Source organism: Panthera uncia, chromosome B1 (assembly GCF_023721935.1).
Source record: "Panthera uncia isolate 11264 chromosome B1, Puncia_PCG_1.0, whole genome shotgun sequence".
Lineage (NCBI taxonomy): Eukaryota > Metazoa > Chordata > Mammalia > Carnivora > Felidae > Panthera > Panthera uncia.
The window spans coordinates 176,717,341-176,736,136 of NC_064811.1; the positions used below are offsets into that span (position 1 = coordinate 176,717,341).

General features: G+C 39.1%; 1 protein-coding gene across 1 annotated transcript in view; it reads right to left on the reverse strand.

The window, feature by feature from the left end:
• Positions 1-416: 416 nt before the first annotated feature.
• SGCZ (sarcoglycan zeta) overlaps positions 417-18,796 on the reverse strand; it is a 459,998-nt gene continuing 441,618 nt past the window's right edge. Inside the window, exons 6-7 of the mRNA XM_049631689.1 lie at positions 15,642-15,765; positions 417-1,925 (exon numbers count right to left, since the gene is read on the reverse strand). Of these exons, the coding sequence (XP_049487646.1) occupies positions 1,731-1,925; positions 15,642-15,765 (319 nt within the window). The 3' untranslated portion in view covers positions 417-1,730. The remainder of the gene's footprint in view (positions 1,926-15,641; positions 15,766-18,796) is intronic.

An 18,796-nucleotide genomic window follows, 5' to 3' on the forward strand; every position in this document is an offset into this window, starting at 1 on the left:
GAATGCATTTTAGTAAAATGGAGCTTTTTCAAGCATTCAGTAGGTTAGGTTATCTAAACAAGGGTATGTATGTATTCTGGCCAAATGGTTCAGTTTGTTGCTTACATCACCTAATTTTTCCTACTTTTGCTAAATTATTCACCAGGGTCCCATCCCCACTTTGCTGCTGTGGAGGCCTGACTTTCAAAGGATCTACAGTCACAGAGCCCCGAATGAAGCTTGCACACACCTGCCATCGGGTGCATGGGGGAAAAGGAAATTGATTGACATGTGAAAATTAAGGACTTACCTTAACTCATCTTCCCATAATAGGAAAGACTTAAATACAATTTTACATTCTTGGATTCTGTAAGTTTCAAGAATTCCAGTTAAGGAGTGCTGTGAGCAACAAATCTGCATTATTCTGGAGTTATTTATTCGTGCTACTTTACAAAAATAAGCAGTGGAGAATGAAAGGAGCTAGGATTTCTGATGCCAGGGTAGTTTAACAGTCTAATAAAGGTAACCAAATGTTAAGAGCTGAAAGGAAACACAACCAAATTCCTTAAAATAGGAATGTAATGGAGTAAACACATTTTCAACATGTTTGTTAACATTTATAGTTTTTACTGTTTAAGCAGGGAGTTATAATTTACTTTCGACCATCCTTAAATCTTAATCTCCAATAAAAAAGAATACATAGATATAATTCTGAAGGTTATATTCCAATGGAAAGTGAACCCATTCTCGGCATAATGCATCACATTAGTATTAATTTATTTAGAGGATATGGTTGAATTTTAGCAGTCAGAGTCAAATTTAAAGTGAGTGGAGAAAACAAAGAGTTGTACTATGAGAACCTAGTGTAAAAGATAGCAGGTGAATTAAAAAAAATAAAAATCTATGGATTCCATACCATCAGTAGATCTCTCTTAATCCTATCTTATATCGGAATAAATTAGATGTTTCGTTAAAAGCAAATACGTCACATGCAAAAGCCAAGTAAATACTATATAAGGCCATTCAGATCTGACAAATGACAGTATAATGGCATTTTGTTAATTCTGTAAAGATTATATTGCTGAGTGCTTTCAAAATTACCTAATGTACAAAATTCTAGACTTAGTAGACAAAGAGTAACAACACACTGAATTCAAAGAAACAAATAAAACTCAAGGTGGGGTTCTGTCTTGTTTTGTTTCGTTTTGTTAAAAATCATGTATCGAATTTAATTTTTAGTAAAGCAAGCATTATATAATGCTTCAAAATTTTAAAATTCGGGGATAAAAGTTTACATCCAAAAAGATGATTGGAAAATTGTGCTTTCAGACTGTCGAATTAGTTTTCTGACAGGGTCAACCATCTCATCTTGCCATTGGATACTGAGAATTTCATCTATGTAATGTGTATGTGTGCAGTTCATATCCAGGTCCTGCAAAAATCTAAAACTGTGTGCTTCACTTCACGTAGCAAAGGCACCTATGTTTTTCTCCCTTTTGAGCAAAAGTTATGATCCAGTTTTCCCGCGGAAGGTGATTTTTTTCCACTGTTCTGTCACCCACACTCTCTGCGTTGAGCAGTACAGTAAATCACAAGAGAAGGTGGCAGCGAATCCCTGCTTGCATGGGAACAAGTTGCTCTGTGGACCATTCGAAGAAGCTCTGGACTGATCACAAGGGAAACCGAGCAGAACTGTGAAGCAGACGGACGGGAACAAAAGGCTATTCTGGTGTGAGGAGAAATCAGTCACTTCAGCTCCACAAGCAGATGCTGCTACTGGACTGACAAGTGGAACCTAGTCCCGCTGGAGAAAGGTAAAGTTTGCCATTGGGGCAGACACACAGTTCGTACACTGCCTGCCGAGAATTTGAGGAGCTGGGTGAAGACGATGAGAAAGAGCCTGTCGGTAGATTCCCCAGCCGGATTTTCTCTGCGTTCAAAAAGATCTAGGGGGAAATGAAAGTGCATTTCAATTCATTTTAGCATTCTACGTTCCTCGGAGCTTTACAACAGGGTCTAATAAGAAAGACCAAACGACAAACAATGCTATTGGTTTTAGCTGCCACGCTTTGTTGAACAAACAAATTACATTCCGAAGGCACAGCCCAAAAGCTCGGCAGCTCTCTCCTCCTTTGAGACGTGGTGCATTCTGACAGAAAGCCCTCCATCTGAAAAGCAATACTGCACAATCTGCTTAAGGGGCCAACCCACTTATTCAAACACCACAGAAAATTAATGAGTTTGACAGAGTCTCTCCCTTTCAACTTCTCAATCGTGCCTGGTCTAAAGAATATACAAAGAAATAAGGATGTGCATGGAGAGGGCGTTACTGAAAGGATGGACAGTTAATAATTAAAAAAAAAAAAAATTACTCTCTGGCCTGATGTTTCAAAAGTCATAAAATCGTGTTGACAGAGAGTCTGAAGGAAATATACCAAGTAGATAATTCACACTATTAACAACAATTATTAGATACAATCAGGTTTGAAATCTCCATGAAATGTACTACTTGTATGCCACACTTCCTTTGCTGTATTTTCTAAGTTGCAAAATTACCTCACTTATTCCAAACATGGACTTGACACGTTGAGGGACAGTGATCACGTCATTTTGACATGCAGGGGGAAAGTTTCAAAGAAAGAAAAGCTGAGTCATGAATTTGAATGAGCAAAGAAACCACTTTCTGGAGCTATTTCTTCATTCCATTGTTAGGTAGCTAATTACTGCCTACAGGCGTCTCTAAATCGACAGGAGAGTCTGAGATTACTCCATTTCCCACATATTTGCTCTCCTCCAAGTCCTATTTGTTTCTCAGCAGAAATCCTAGGATAGCCCCCTAACTGGCCTGCCAGCTGCCATTCTTGTCCTCTTAGAGCCTATTTTACATCTTCTTGCTTAGTGAACTTCTACAAACTGCAGACCAGGTCTTGTCCCCCACCCCTGCTCAAAATTCCCTGATGGTCTCCCACCACATTTATCATGAATATGGATTCCTTCCCAAGACTCAGGAGCCCTCCAAGATCTGGCCTCTCTCTAACACCATTTCCGGTCACGGTCTTTGCTCCAGCATTTGCATTTTCTCCCATATATCAAAAGAACTCTGGCCTCAGGTCTTGTTTACTCCCTATTTCCTCAGCCTGGAATACTTTTTTGCTCCAGATATTTACAAGTGAGGTTAGCTATTCACGGGCTGGTTAGAAAACGGGGGTAGGAGGGTGATTTCTGCTTTTTGCCTTTTTTGGGTATTTGTTACTATTTTTAAGTATGTATGTATTTAAGTTCAAGTTAATTAACAACTACTGTAGTATTAGTTTCAAGAGTCTAAATTGAGATTCATCACTTACATATAACACCCAGTGCTCATCCCAATAAGTCCCCTCCTTAACTCCCATCACCCACTTAGCCCATCCCCTCCCACCTCCCCTCCAGCAACCCTCAGTTAGTTCTCTGCATTTAAGAGTCTCTTATGGTTTTTTATCTTATTTTTCTTATTTATCTTATCACTGTTTTTATCTTATTTTTCCTTCCCTTCCCCTATGTTCATTTGTTTTGTTTCTTAAACCCCACCTACGAGTGAAATCATAATTTGTCTTTCTCTGACTGACTTGTTCTGCTTAGTTTTTATTATTTTTTAATAGCAAACTCCTTTATGTTTTATTTTTTAATTAAAACATTGAAACGGAGGAATCTATCGCATGCTGCAAATAAGACAGAAAAAGAGTTCATATACCAGAGACATGTATATTATAGATTACTTTGGATGTGCTCAGATCTCTGCTAAAAGGTCACCTATAAAAGGGTTTTCTTAACCACTCCATGAAAATAACACTAATCCATTAATCTCTCTTTGACAGCTTTACTTTTCTCTATAGTACCAGTCCCTTCCTAACATTGTATTAAGCCTGCATTCCTTCATTGTTTGCCTCTCTTACTTGCAAGGTTGATCTATAGCTGTCTTTGGTTCACAGCTGCAGAACAGTGCATAAAATTGTGCCACTGCTTGGTGCATGAAATCGTGTTCTTCCTTCGCCAGTAGGCATGTCTCTCCCCTCTAGGGTACAAGTGTCACCCTCCAGCAAAGCCCAGTGCATTCACTTCACCCTCCATAGAAAAGGTTCTCCTTATTGGTTCTCCCATAGACACGTATTATTATATTTTATTTTGTTCCTTAGTTGATGCTATTTTACAGTCCTATTTATATCTGCCTTTATATACTAAATTATATCCTCCTTGAAGATAGAATCATACCTGAAATTTTTTATAACTTCACAGTGTTTCACTCTGCAACATGCAGTTTCCACATAATGTACAAATGGTGGTGGAATAAATGAGTAGATCGGAAAGCATAGGGATGATTGAATTCACCAACAACATTCGAGTTAAAGTGTCATTAAAACTTTCATTTGTAGGTGTCAAATATTGAAATTTATCACCCCGTAATTACTTCTTTAAGGGTTACGTAATTACTGCTGTGCTCCCGTTCTCATTTTTTTAAGGAGACTTTTTTTTTCCTGATAGGAAAGTTAAAAGCGCACAAATCTAAGCAGAAGGAAAGGACATTTTTTGGGGTAGAGAGGCTGGGCTTCCTTTCTCCTGGCTCTGTGTCCCCTTGTTGAGCGACCTGAGTGAGTGTACCACCAACTAGTGACATAGTCTGGGCTCTTTAGCTCACTTCTCCCCAGGTACCGAGGGATGACTTCTCTACTGGATGGGTTTAAGAGAGGAACTGGGCTCGCACTTTCCTCACTTCGTTTTAGAAGCTAGCATGCTTTCAGAAAGCGGAAATCTCCGTTTTGCCGGAAACATGTTACCGGGCGAGCTCTGGGACAGCCGGGTTTAGGTCTGCATGTTTGCAGAGGAGTTGGCTCCGAGGAAACACCAGGAGCTGGTATTTCGTCCAGAGAACCACGGACAAATAAATAAGACGATGGAGGGTGGAAATGGAAAGCTAACGAACGTGGGCTGAAGAGGCTCCTGTGGGATGGGACCGGAAGACACTGTGAGTGGTTCATTTATTAGTAAGCACAGAAATCCACGTGGCTGGTTAGCCCTGGCAGTTTGGCGCAGCTTTGCTGACACAGTTTCTACAGCTATGGAGCCCCGCTCGTTTCTACAGCTACGGAACTGGTCATCCCCCTGCCCCTGCCTGCAGCCTGAGGGAACAGCTGTGGAGAGTGGCGGTTTCTGTACAGGCAGGGTGTGCAGGTGGCAGCTGTGGACACAAGCACAGCTGTGGAGGCCTCAACCATTTGGCCTGATGTGAGCAGAGCAGCAACCCCCCCCCCCCCCCATGTTCTCCAGTCTCTACTCTTGACAGCTTGTCGTCAGAGGACAGCACTTAATTCCATGAACTTCTGAGATTCAGACTGTACCCTCACCCGTTTAGGGGACGTATATTTTATTAATAACTTTAAATGCGTGGGGCTTTTGGAAATGATATTGTCTTGGCTTGAGATAGAAAAAATAAATCGTGAGGTGAAAAGAGGTGTTTCACGTCGACCCTTTCCAGCCCAGCTTTGCCAGGTTTCCGCAGCATGTTTGTGAGACCCTCAGGGACCTTGGGAACAAGTCCCTGCGCACCTGGAAAACTCCTTGCTGTCTGCTGGCCACCATGAGTTTTCTTGCAGAGCAAAGCACCAGCTAAGAGGCAAGCGAGTCCCGGGCAAACCAGCTTGCGCCAAGACGGAGCCCAGTACTGAACTTTCACTGACTTTCCCCCCCTCATTAGGATACTAAAAATCATGCCCAGGGGTGGAGATTTAACATGGTAATTAAACGAGAGCAACACTTGAAGAAGCAGGACCCTTAAGCGCACAGGTGCTTCCACTCGACCCTCTTTCCACCTGCTTCTTTAAAATATTCTCCCTGATCTCTCCTTGGAGAGTCAGCCTGGCCATTGCTTCGTTTGTGCCGCCTTCCTGGTGCTCCAGCCTCAGGAGCACGTGCTTTTTCATCTCGGGTCCGGCCCGATTTCCACCATTGCTGGACCCAAGGACCCGAGTCCATCTGTGGACCAGGAAGGGGCCCTAAGATGAGACGCGACCCAGTAGAACTAGGGACGCTAGACCCGGACCAACGCCCACGACTGAAGGGCCGCCAGGCCTCTCTGGTCGGGGACTGGTAGGTCTCCAGCCTCCCCTTTTCCTCACTGCCCCTCAGGCAATGCTCTGGCCCCATCCCTTCACCCCTGTCAGGATTTTCTTTTCTATCTTCTCTTAGCATTTTTGTTTGCTCCCGTGTCTTCCTTCAACAGAAGGACATAATCTCAGTGACCGGACTGCACCAGGGCTCCGCTCCTCGCAGGTGGCAGGGACCTGTCCCAGGCCCTGCAGGTGCAGCCGGCCTGGGCCTTCAGAAGGTAGTTGACGCCACCCACAGACTTGGAGCATTTGAAGGCTCCCACCGGAGCAGGAGCCCCCTGGTTCTTATCTTTGCTACCAGTACCTTTGGAAAAAGGGACTCCCATTTAGGTCCCTTTGAGCGGTGATTTTGGGAGATTCCCTCCAGGACCGATTAACCCGGTAAGGGGCTAGAGTTCCTGGGCTAGAGTTAGAGTCCGCTTTTGGGCTTCCTTTTCTTTGTCCCTCTGTCTTTTTTTTAAAACCACCTTTTCTCCCCTCTGGGAGGTCCCTGATTTGTAACTTTGTTTGAAAACCTATTTACTTTTGGGGTTGCCTGGATGGCCCAGTTTAAGCATCAGACTCTTGATTTCAGCTCATGATCTCACCGTTCGGGAGATTGAGTCCTACATCTGGCTCTGTGCTGACAGTGCGGAGCCTGCTTGGGGCTCTCTTTCTCTCAAAATAAATAAACTTTTAAAAACCTGTTTACTTTTGGTATCTGTGTACTCAACTGTGGACTTAGACCTGCCTCATTTAAAATTTAAAATGGACTATTCCAAACATGAAGAGTAAACCCCCCCTTTCAGTCCCCACGAGACTAAAGCCATGCGGTCTTGCCCATACGCGGAACTTAAAAGCCTACAACTGTCTGAGAAGTCCTCTCATGATTTGTAGTTGGACCCCCCTTCCCTGGAAGCATTCTCTTCTTTGAAGACGGTACCCCCAGCAGCTATCCTAACTTGACCGGAATAAAACTTTTTCTTTTTTCCTTTCTCTTTAAAATTTTGTTGGACTTTGTTCATTTTGGGCCGACCTTTCCTGGCATAAGGGACAGGAGATTGGAGCAGCTCGGCTGAGAACCCCCGGGGCTCCTCTGGGACTGGCAATGGGGGACCAGCACCCACTCTCTGTGCCCCTCTGACGTCTCAGCACCTCACAGGTATGTCGGCAAAGAGACCTGATAGCCAGACCCCCTCAATTTAAGATGATGGTCCTGCTTTTATTTGAGCTGTTGAGGGTTACCGCTCGTGCTCTCCAGGTGGAAAAAATTTAAGGATCACATGAGTCTCAAATAGGGCTCTTCTGACATGTCTAAATTAGTTTTCTTGTACACAGAATTAGAAAAAGCTGGCTATACGACTAAACAACCAACACCTAGGAAGCCGTTTGATTCAATCAGGGAAGCCTCCCACTTTTGGGGAGGAACCAGGTATTCTAGGCTTCATTTGATTTATTTGTTGCTGCGGTTTTTGGTATCTTTGCACAAAGTCAGCTGTGTTCTAAATGGAAAATAAAATATAATTAATGGATCCATAAATTATAATGCTATCTTACAGTTAGGTTTGTTTTAATAAAAACAGGATATTTAGAAATCGGGTTTGTCATGTCTTCTCCACAAATAGTGAAACAGGCTAGATTTTGTTTGCATCTTGTTTGTGTATATGTGTCCATATGTGTTATAAATACGAGATATTTTTTCTATCTCCAGATGGTATTGCTAAAATTAATTTGTAAAGGAGCTCTATGTAATTGGTTTAAAGGCAAGCACTTGTAAAAACTGGGCATTCTAAAAACCACTCAGATAAAAACTAACCCGTATTTTTTTTAAGTTCACTAGATCTGGGATGAACTTCCTTACATTCAGGCCTATATATTACTCCATAATACAGATGCCTCACGGGAAGGGCCCTACTTGATGCTCCAGAGCAGTAAGGAGGAACAAAAATCTAAGACATCTGACCCCCTTCCCAATAATAATCCCAATAATCAGAATACTGAGGAAAAGGAGGAGGGAGATGGGGAGCGACTAGAAATCCTAAATCCACCTCCCCGAGTACGAGCACCAGAACTGATGTCCGACCCACTACCTGCTCCTGACCTCCCCCAGGGGGCTAAAGGGCAACCAGAGAAAAAACATGTTTGGCAGAAGGGAGAGACAAGAGACAGAGATGGAGAAATGATTGTCCAAACTTTAAAATCTGCCTCTGGCCTTGCCGGGGGCTCCCTGCCATCTCTTCCTCCCCCTCCTCCTGTCCCCTCACCACCACTGGGGCCACTCAGGCTGCTGGCTCCTCCTCCTGTACCATCCCTGGGGCGTCCAGCACCATCGGCGGCCCAAGAGCCCCCCTAGACTTAAAGCGCTCACTTTCAATTTCCCCACAAGAGCACCAAGTAAAATGGACAGCGGGGAGCAAACAGATTGGCTGTTTAGTGGACACAGGTGCAACATCCTTGGTATTCAAGCTAATTCAAGGCTGTTGGTTTAATTAAAAACATGTCTTTCCGAGTTATCACCATCAAGCTTTCATTGTACCTGAGTTTATTACATTCATGTTTTATCTGTTACAATTTGTCAGCAAAAATGACTTAAAATAATGTTAGGTTTTGTCTGTCTCCTAAGGTTTTCATGGGCAATTGTTAAGAATAAGTAAATTAAATAAAAAGGTCTATAGCTTTCAAAATCTTTGGTAACCTAAAACTTTAAAGCTTTGCTAGGTTAAGTGATACATTGGGTTAAGTTCATTGGGAATCTGGATCTTTTCAAAATAAGATAAAATACTAACACGTTAATTGCTCAACAGATTCATCTGCTTTTGGCTTATTACAAAAAAACTAAAGATAAATTTGAATCTGTTGGTAAACATCTTTTATGCTATATTAAATGATTGTACCATAAAAAAGTTCATGTTTTTAAAAATTATGAAATGTATTTGTATATTTCCAAAAAATTTGTAAATTGACAAAAGTAAAGAAAATACTGTTGTAACAGACCATTCATACCTGGTTACTACCTAGTTTTTACCAGAAATTGAGGTTTCTAAGACTTAAAATTCTGATAAATGTAGTTGAGACTGCTGGAAATGAGAAGGAAAACAACACTGAATTAAAAAAAAAAAGGAAATATGTTTAAAGAGGCATAAAGAATGAAGAAAATATTTTTGTTGCAGGAAGAAAGTAATTTTGTCCTAAGATGAGACTGTTTAGAGAGAGAAGGCTTAGGACAAAATCTGAATGAAAAAGAAAGCTGCAGAAGGTTTGTGGAGAGAATCTTTGGAAAAGAATGTCATGTGGTCAGGACTAAGATTAGAATAGATGAGTTTTAAAAGTACACTGGTATAAAAATAAAGTTTGGTTTTTCTATTAAAGAGACAAGGTTTTCTTGCATTGTTGGTCTGCTCTTAATAAGAAATTATAAAGAAATTTTTTTTTCTTTATCCAGAAAAATAAGATTTCATATTTGTTTTTGTTAGGTCTTTGATTACTTAAATAAATAAATGAAATCTTTCAATATTAAAGGAGCTAAATTTTGCTAACAATTGTATAATCCTATGTATTTGTCTTTGGAATATTAAGATTTATAGTAATCTATGATCCTATTCAGGCATGTGCTTGTTTATACGGTTTGTTAAGTTATAAGGGAGGCATTATTAAACAAATGATAATAAACTTTCTTAGGTTATACTCTATGGGTCAATGTTCTAGAAATTATATGAATTACATGAGTGCAACTTTATGAATTAAGTTATTTACAAATAACTATTCCAGAAATCATATGAAATCCCTAAAGCTTTAATATGTCCTGGTATAAGGTTGTCACTTGACATTTTAATTGTTAAAATGTATGTTACAGAAATAACTGGATTTCCTTGTCAACTACACTATAATGAACTCTCATCAGATCCTTAACCATGTCCATTTTTGAGTCTTGTCATTTACAGTCATTGTTCTGATGCTCTTGCAAATGTTTTCAACCTCAAAGAGGTTCATGAAAAGAACTTTTGAAAATACAGGTTTTTGACACCCTTAATATCATGAAACTAAACTAGGTAAGAATTTTTGGACTTGCAGGGAAAACTGTATTTAAATAGAACAACAATTAGTAATGGGGGCTGAATACATAGTTTTTAAAAAATTTTTTTTATGTTTATTTATTTCTGAGACAGAGAGAGAAAGAGTGTGAGTGGGGGAAGGACAGAGAGAGAGGGAGACACAGAATCAGAAGCAGGCTCTGAGCTGTCAGCAACAGAGCCCGACGCGGGGCTCGAACTCACAAACTGTGAGATCATGACCTGAGCCGAAGTCGGTCGCTCAACTGACTGAGCCACCCACGCACCCACTGAATACATAGTTTTTATAACTTTTTAAAAAAATACTGCTGGTTCACTAACATTTTTTCTTTCAGACTGCAGGAAACATGTTCTCCTATGATGTCTATGTCTTACAGAAATTTGATAAAACATTCCTTTGCAAATAAGTTAAGACCTTTCACTTTTCTCCCTACCTGAATCCTTTAAAATTCAGAAACTCTCAGTGAGTATTCTTTCTTTCATGGCAATTATAATTGTTTACATAAGTTCAATAAGAATTCATTCTTGTAACAGTACACCCTTGGAAACACTGACTATATCACCAAGACTTTGACTGGAATGTCATAGTTGAGAAAGGTATGGATAAACTGATATGACGAGACAACTTTAAGGAACTCAAGTTGACTTTATGGAGCCAAAAGTGCCCCTTGGAACTGTTTGCCTGGTACCTTGCTTATAGAGTTTCCAGCAGCCTTACGGGGTGAGTAAAGTCACTTCTTGGCAGGTGCAGACTCCTAAGGATATGTTGGGGACCTCAAGAAGAATTCACCCAAATGTACAGGTAGTTCAGGCAATTCTAATGGCAAGTATCTGGCTTGACTTCTGGCCTGGAGAGGCTATTAAAAGTTCAAACTAAAATCCCTTACAGGGGCATCTGGGTAGCTCAGGCAGTTAAGTGTCCAACTTCGGCTCTGTACTGTCGGAGCTTGGGATTCTCTCTCCCTCTCTGTCTCTACCCCTTGCCCACTTGCTCACCCTCTCTCTCAAAAATAAATTAAAAATAAAACTTAAAAAAAACTTTAAAAAATAAAAATAAATAAGTAAAATAAAAAGTAAAAAGTAAAATTCCTTACAAAAGTTCCAGCAAAGTAGATTTAAAAGAACTTATGTGGTCAATCACTATTCTTGCTGTACTTACACAAATAATTAGACCAAGTTTGTTAAAACTAGACTTGTTTTTACAAACAAATTGGTTTTAGTTTGGTTATGTTTGATGAATATGAGGATGATTTTAGAGGGCAAAGTATGTTTCAATAACGTACCTTTTGTGGATGTTAGATTCTAGTTCTGATCAATTATCTTTAAAGTGTTTATTGTTTGCCTAGAAGACTGGTCTGGATCCTGAATTCTTCTGGTTTCCTCAAACATCTGGCTATGCCTCTTCAAACTATGGCTTCCATCTTCTTGCATTTTCTTGTCTTGGAATCACTAAGAAGTAAAACTGTTCCTTTTCCTGAAGCCTTGCACACTAAAGCTAGACAACTTGAGGTACATCTCAGAGAAATGGCCACGGTAGCTCCTGTGTAGACACTTTTCATGCCTGTTGCTCTCTGGGCCCCTCAAAAAGATCACCAGAGGATTTGAACTACAAACCAGAAAAAAATGCATCAGACTGTTGCTGTCTGTGCCCACTCCATCTGACGGTGCTTCGAGCTTGACATCCAGAAATCTTCTCACCGCAGTAGTCAGGATTCAGAAACTGGGTTTATAATTTGCTCCAACCATCAACTTGTGTTTTTCTTTTATTGTCACAGAAATGCCTCTTATTAATTACCTAATTGCTGGTTGAATAAGGTGGAGTTTATGCCGTTATTAACAAAACCTATTGTGCGTATGTAATTAACACAGGAAAAATTGAAGTAAATACATAAAGGGTTTATGAGCAGGCATCCTGCCTGCATCGGCACAGTTTAGGGACAGATCTTAACTATATCTGGTCAACAATCAAAAATGCCCTCCCCAGTCTCTCTTTTGTTTCTGGGTGTTTGTTTGTTTGTTGTTTGTTTATATTTACCTCTCCTGAGACTGTTGGTGGCTATCCTCCTGCTACTTATTTTTGGTGTCTGTTTGACCTGTTAGTAAAATCTGTGTCCTCCAGGGTCCAACAATTCCAAGTCAAGCTAATGGTAGCACAAGGATTCCACCCTGTACCTCTATAAGAAGATTCAAATCCTGTAAGTCAGTAGAACAGTCCATGAGAGATTTTTACCCATCCAGGTTAGGACAGGGACAATGGCCTCATGCAACAGGAAGCAGTTTCAGAAAATGAGACCTTTTATCCTTTCTCCTTAAGAATAAGGAGGATGAAATCCCTCAGGGACCTTGGGAACAAGCCCCTGTGTATCTGAAAAACTCCCTGCCGCCTGCTGACTGAGATCACGTTTCTCATAGAGCTCCCTACGGGCTGTTGTCACTTCTCCAGAGCAAAGTACCAGTTGAGGAGCAAACCCAGTCCAGTCTGCAAACCAGTCTGCACCATCATGGACCCCAGTACTGAACTTACACTGACGTTCCCCCTCATTATAATGCTAAAAATCATACCCAGGGGCGGAGATTTAACATGTCAATTAAACATGCGATGCATGAAGAAGCATGATCTTTAAGTGCACAGGTGCTAATAAATCCCCGCCTCTAGATGCTTACATGGCACCCCTTTTCCCACCTAAGTTTCTTCAAAATATTCTCCCTGACCTCTCCTCAGGGAGTCAGCCTGAGGATTCCTTCCTTTGTGCCGCCTCCCTGGCTCTCGAGCATTAGCCCCAATAAAGCCTTGCCTGTGCGTTTACATTTGGAGTTCAGCCTCATTTCTATCCTTGCTGGGTCCAAGGACTCGAGTCCGGTAACAGGCTTGCTCATATCTCTTTTCTGCGAAGGCAGTTACTGTGATACTGTTCACCCTCCATATTCTAAAATTGATATTTCTATTCTATATTGCCCATATAAACCATATAATCCATTTGTTCTAAAACTCTCCGTGGTACTCAGGATCACATGCCTGAGATTTTATATCACCATCCACTGTCTTTTCTGCACCAAGAACTCATTCATCGCTTTCTTACCCATTGAAATCAGGCCTATCAGTGTTATAGAAAATCTAAATTTGCAAAATAATTTTTTCTCCTTCCCCAGTGACCTTGTAATATGTTGTATTATTGCATTGAATGTGCTTTTTTTTTTTTTTTTGGCTTGCGCTGTTTTAATACTGTCAAAGTTCCCCCTATATTATGATTCAGATCGTCCTCAGAAGTGAACTTGAAATTCCTTGCAATATTATGTCTGAAACGCCTAAATCTTCATCAGTGCAGAATTTTGCGTGCAATTTCATTCTTAAGCATTTTGTCTGTTACTTTGTTACCTCAATGCCATGTTTGTCTTGATCTTAACGACTTCAAAAACAGTCTAAGGGAGGGACTTTATATCTATCTCTTTTGTGTCGTAAATGATCAATCCGCCTTTCTGTGCATAGTTAGTGAAACAAAGAGAAAGTTTTAAATAACTTCACACTTTTTCCTAGGAAAATTAGATATAATTTTATTCTACTATAAAGTGCTGTGCTTTCTTGTGTCTTTATATTATTAACATAAAAAATGACAACAGCTGAAAATCTCTGGCTATGATTTATTTATAGCCTAATATTCAATTCACAATTAAATGCTAACCTGTAATTGAATCCAAGGATTCATTCTGCTGATGCACTGAATTAAAGAACATAAGTAAAGTGCTGAGTAAATAGGAACAGAACAGAGATTAATAACAACCAATATTTATTATGGTGTGATTCATTATGAATAATTTGAATGCAATAATTATCATGATAAAAGCAACTCTTCAAAAAGGATGCAAGATATTTAAGAAAGGTTTCTATCTTGTGGTAGACAAAGTATTGTATTCTGTAACTGTAGTAGAAAGAAATCTTGAAAGGTAATATGGATATACTCTTAAGATATTAGGAAGTTACATTTAAGTTGTGATAGATCATTTAATAGATCATTTAAGTTGTAATATCTGCTAAGATGCTAATATGGCCCTGCCAGTAAGTTTGTTTATAGGAAAGTAACAAAATTTATAAGGAAAATTTATCGTGAATCAACAACTGAGATAATGGCTTAACCAAAGGAACATCCTCCTTTGATTCTATTCATTTGTGCCTTCATCTTTACATCTGAAGACGTATAAAATGCTTTAGAGCATCTTTCTCAAATTATTCTTCCATTCTTTTTCTTCTCAACTTGATCTTTATAAACTTAGAATAAAATTAACACAAGAAGGAAGAAAATACTTTGGGACTTAATTGGTAGAAACAGTAAAAAGAACTGATTTAGACTTTCAAGGCTTTTGAGAGTTGTAGTAAAAATATACACAATAGGTGCTGTGTGTAAGGATTTGAAATAATTAAAATAGAATTAAAAGCAAGCAAACAAAACAGCAGCTACCAAAATGTCCAGGCAGATTTGAAAAAATAACAAATGAGAACCCTAAAAGGGAACAGCAAGATTATTAAAATGAAAAGCTCAGTGGAGGGATTAAATAAGAAATTAGATACTGAAAAGAAACCTGAGCATGTATGGCTGAAAGAATAAGCAGAGTGAGGCACAGGGAGACAGAGAAATAGAAACTAGGAAGGAGAGGCTAAGAGATGTGGAGGGTAAGGGAATGGAAACACAGTATTTCTTCAGAGTTCCAGAAAAGAGCCATGGAGCGGTAATGGGGAGTGGTAATACCTGAAGACCGAATGCTGAGGAATTTCCAGAAGTGACAAAAATGTAATTCTGCTGATACAATAATCACAATGTATATAGCAAATAAGGTACATGAAATGAACGTGTGCCTCTGGCACTGCAGTGAAAGCTGGCAGAAGGAAGATGAAGGGTTCTTCATCACTTCAGTGAGGGGAGGAAGTGAGTGATCTTTAATGGAATGAGAACAGATTTAAAGGAGATTCTTGGAGGAAATAAAGTAACATGGGAGAAAAATATTGCCATGTATCTACCTCCTTATCTAGGGAATGACAATCTGGCTAAGTAGTAAAATAACTTGTTTCATTTTTCTTTTAGAAGACACATAGGAACCATTTCTACAGAAATAAACATCCCAAGTAATTCCTGGAAGAATTTTCTGGAAGACCAAAAGAGGGAGAAAAAAAAAAAGAAAAAGAAAAGCCTGCCTTTATTCTTGATATGATCTTGAAACTATGTTTATCTGTCAATTCTGAAACTACAGGAAGTTAGATGCCCCACTTATAACTGACTCATGAATGGAAGTCGTTCCCTAGAAAATAAGTGGGGCTTTGTTTTAAGAAAATAACAGAAGGTTTACCAAATTTCATATTCAAGAAGTACTATATTTTCATAATTTAAGCTGTTTTACAAAGCAGTTCATCATGTTTCACCTGGAGGAACATGCATCTAATTTGAGGAGCAGTCACGGGCCTCTGTGCCCCCTGGGAACTCACCTCCCCCTCTGTAGACTGCAGATGGAGCTCCTTCCTGCAGGTGGCCTTGAAGTCTCCCGCAGCAGCGCTGACCTGGACCCCTCGAGGAGCCTCCATGATCAAGGACCTGGTGGGTGATTCAAGCCTAAGGGTAAAACAAAAGACTCCTTCATAGTAAAAAAAAAAAAAAAGAACAATTATGATGGACTAAAAGATAACATTAGTGACTAAAACAAACAAACAGGTAGGCATAAATAAAAATCTTTGCCATTTCAAAAAAAAAACAAAAGGCAAAATGAGTTTTAGAATCCTTTTTTATTGCCTTATCTATTTTTTGGTTCTTTATGAAACTTCATTTGTTCACATCAATTATTTACTCTCATTTGTTTAATGATTTAATAACAGTTTCTTACGCTGTTTCCTTTCACAACGCACATGGAAAGTAGGTCGTGATAAGTTTACTTGTTTAAATCTTTTATATATTTTCAAAATTAATGATGGAGTTTTAATAAATTTCTACCAACCTAGCATGTAGCTATCAAGAGTCTCACAAAGACGAGAGAGCTTTAATGAAAATTGTTAATATTGTGAACTTTCAAGAATTCCACAGTCAAAATTCTGTAAGCCTGAAAAAGTTTCAAAGTACTCATTACACGTTTAGAAATTAATTAAAATGAAGAAATGAGACATTTCCTACATCCACTGACCTCTACTGGCCCAGGAAAATGTTCACAGAATGAATGACATTATCCTGACAGAGAACAAGTAAATGAGCGGTGATCCACCTCTCATTTAATTAAATATGAATCAAGATTGCATACATTTTGAGGGAAGAAAACCCCAATGTTTATTTATATATTTATTTGAGAGAGAGAGAGAGAGGGAGAGAGAGAGTGTGCAAGCTGGGGAAAGGAGCAGAAGGAGAGAGAGAATCTCAAGCAGGCTCCATGCTTAGTACGGAGCCTGACACAGGGCTCAATCCCACAACCCTGGGATCATGATCTGAGCTGAAATCAACAGTTCACCCTCAACCGAGACACCCAGGTGGCCCCAAAACCAACTGTTTTAGCTTGTTGTGCCTGAAAAGAAAGATAGTTGGGAGGCAGTTTCAAATTATCTCCAAATATAAAACTAGAGGCAAGAGCAAAAGAAGGCAGAACATGGAAGCTAGAATACAGTGGTAAAAAGCGCTAGTGTGATAAGATAAATGGCCCCTGATACGGATAAACATTCTGTTTATGGGGGAGCAACTCTGTGTGTTCCCCTTGACCACACAACTTTAGGACAAGAGTCCCCTCAGGTTCACATTCACCATCATCCAAAGCAACTGGTTTCCTTTGAGGCAACAGATCCAAAGCTGTTTTGCGGGGAGAACCACATCAAATAGATCTCTGAAGATAAGCTCTCTTTCAGTAGTGAAGTTGAACTTAGACTCGAAAGTGATATTGAAGGAGTAGAGCCAGCATTTAGAAGAAGTGATTTTGACATTTTCAGTGTTTTTCACTCACCTAAGCAACTCTGAAACTATCATCTCTGTGGGCCTCTTGGGCATATTTATAAAACCCCTGGAGGGGTTAGGTTATATATATATATATATATATATATATATATATATATACACACACCTATATGTTACATATATATGTATGTGTATATATGAATATATATATCCCTATATGTTACATATATATATATATAAATATATATAACCCTATCTACTTATCTTCTACTTGAAACATTGTTATATTGTTATATATATATTAATAGATGTATTTTTTTGAAAAACAAAAGTCACATATTTTTACAGAGCATTTGAAAACCTGAAAATAAAATAATCATCCATAATTTTTTTCACTCATAATACTCATACTTTGCACATTCAATCTACATTTCTGTTAAAATGTGTATTTTGTCATTGATTTCCCCTAATAAACCCCCAAATATAGACCATCTTGAGTAGTATATCTGTGACCACTACTTTTTTCATCGGTTAATTATCCGCAACATTAAATGTAATTATATATGTTTGGATTGATGAACCATTCAAATAGAAGTCAGATAGGCACTTAATTAAAATGAGTTAATATGCATAATATTCATATTAATATTCTAAAATTATGACTCTGACTTTCAAGAAAACACAACTCAGTGAACTTATAAGTGGAAGGAAAAGCACACTTACTTTATCAAATAATTGATGTGGTTTAGTTTGTTTCCAAGGATAAGGGGTTGAGGTTCTTGTTCATATATTTGATAGTATGATATCTATGACATCCATATTAAATGTATACATGTTTTTGTGTCATATTTCCATCATGTTTACATTTGGGACTAGAACATTAAAATGTATTATGTCTTTCTGGGCTTTTGAGCCTTTCCATTCTCATCTTTATTAATTATTTAATAAAATTTTTTGTTATATTCATTTTCATTTTAGACCTCAGGTATCCATTGCCAGCGTAGCCATTAAGCAGAGTGCTTTGCTAACACTTAGAGCATCTCTATTCAAAGAGGTGGTAAAGACTGAGAGATGGGTTTGGGAAAACTAACCAGCAGTAACCAGACCCAGTTTCAACATCTCTAAATTGAAAGTTATAAAGTTCTCATAGGACAATAAGAAATGTCTTAGGAGAATTAATGGAGAGAAAGATGGGGTAGGGTAGTATTTTGAGATATTGATGGCATTTCCTTCCCTGTCACGTCTCCTTAGAGTTCTGCCACTCACTAAACAGTATCTTTTGCCACAAACAGTGGAAGATGGATCAGAGAAGCTGATAAAGACCTTCTGAGTTTCCTAATCTTACAGACACTTTGAGTTGGAGAAAAACCTAGCCATTTAGTATGTTGAAAATGATTCAGCACATGAACGAACACATCAAAAGAAAACCAAAGTCAGTGAGAGCTTGCTGTGTATTTCTACCTGTTGAAGAACTGTTTTCTTGATTCATGGGGTAAAGAAGATTTGGATGGGAAATCAACAGAATTGATTTCAAATTGTTCTTTGTGTTCCTCTACTTGAGGCCAAGTTCTACATTGTAAGGCCTTTATTCTTCAGATGCTAGAGCTCTGAGGAAAGTAGGGATATCTCAGGACTAAGACGACTGAGGACAAGAGACCAAAGATTCTCAAAGGACAGAGGGGCAGTGACCTGTGGTGGAGGAATACTAAGTGAAGAG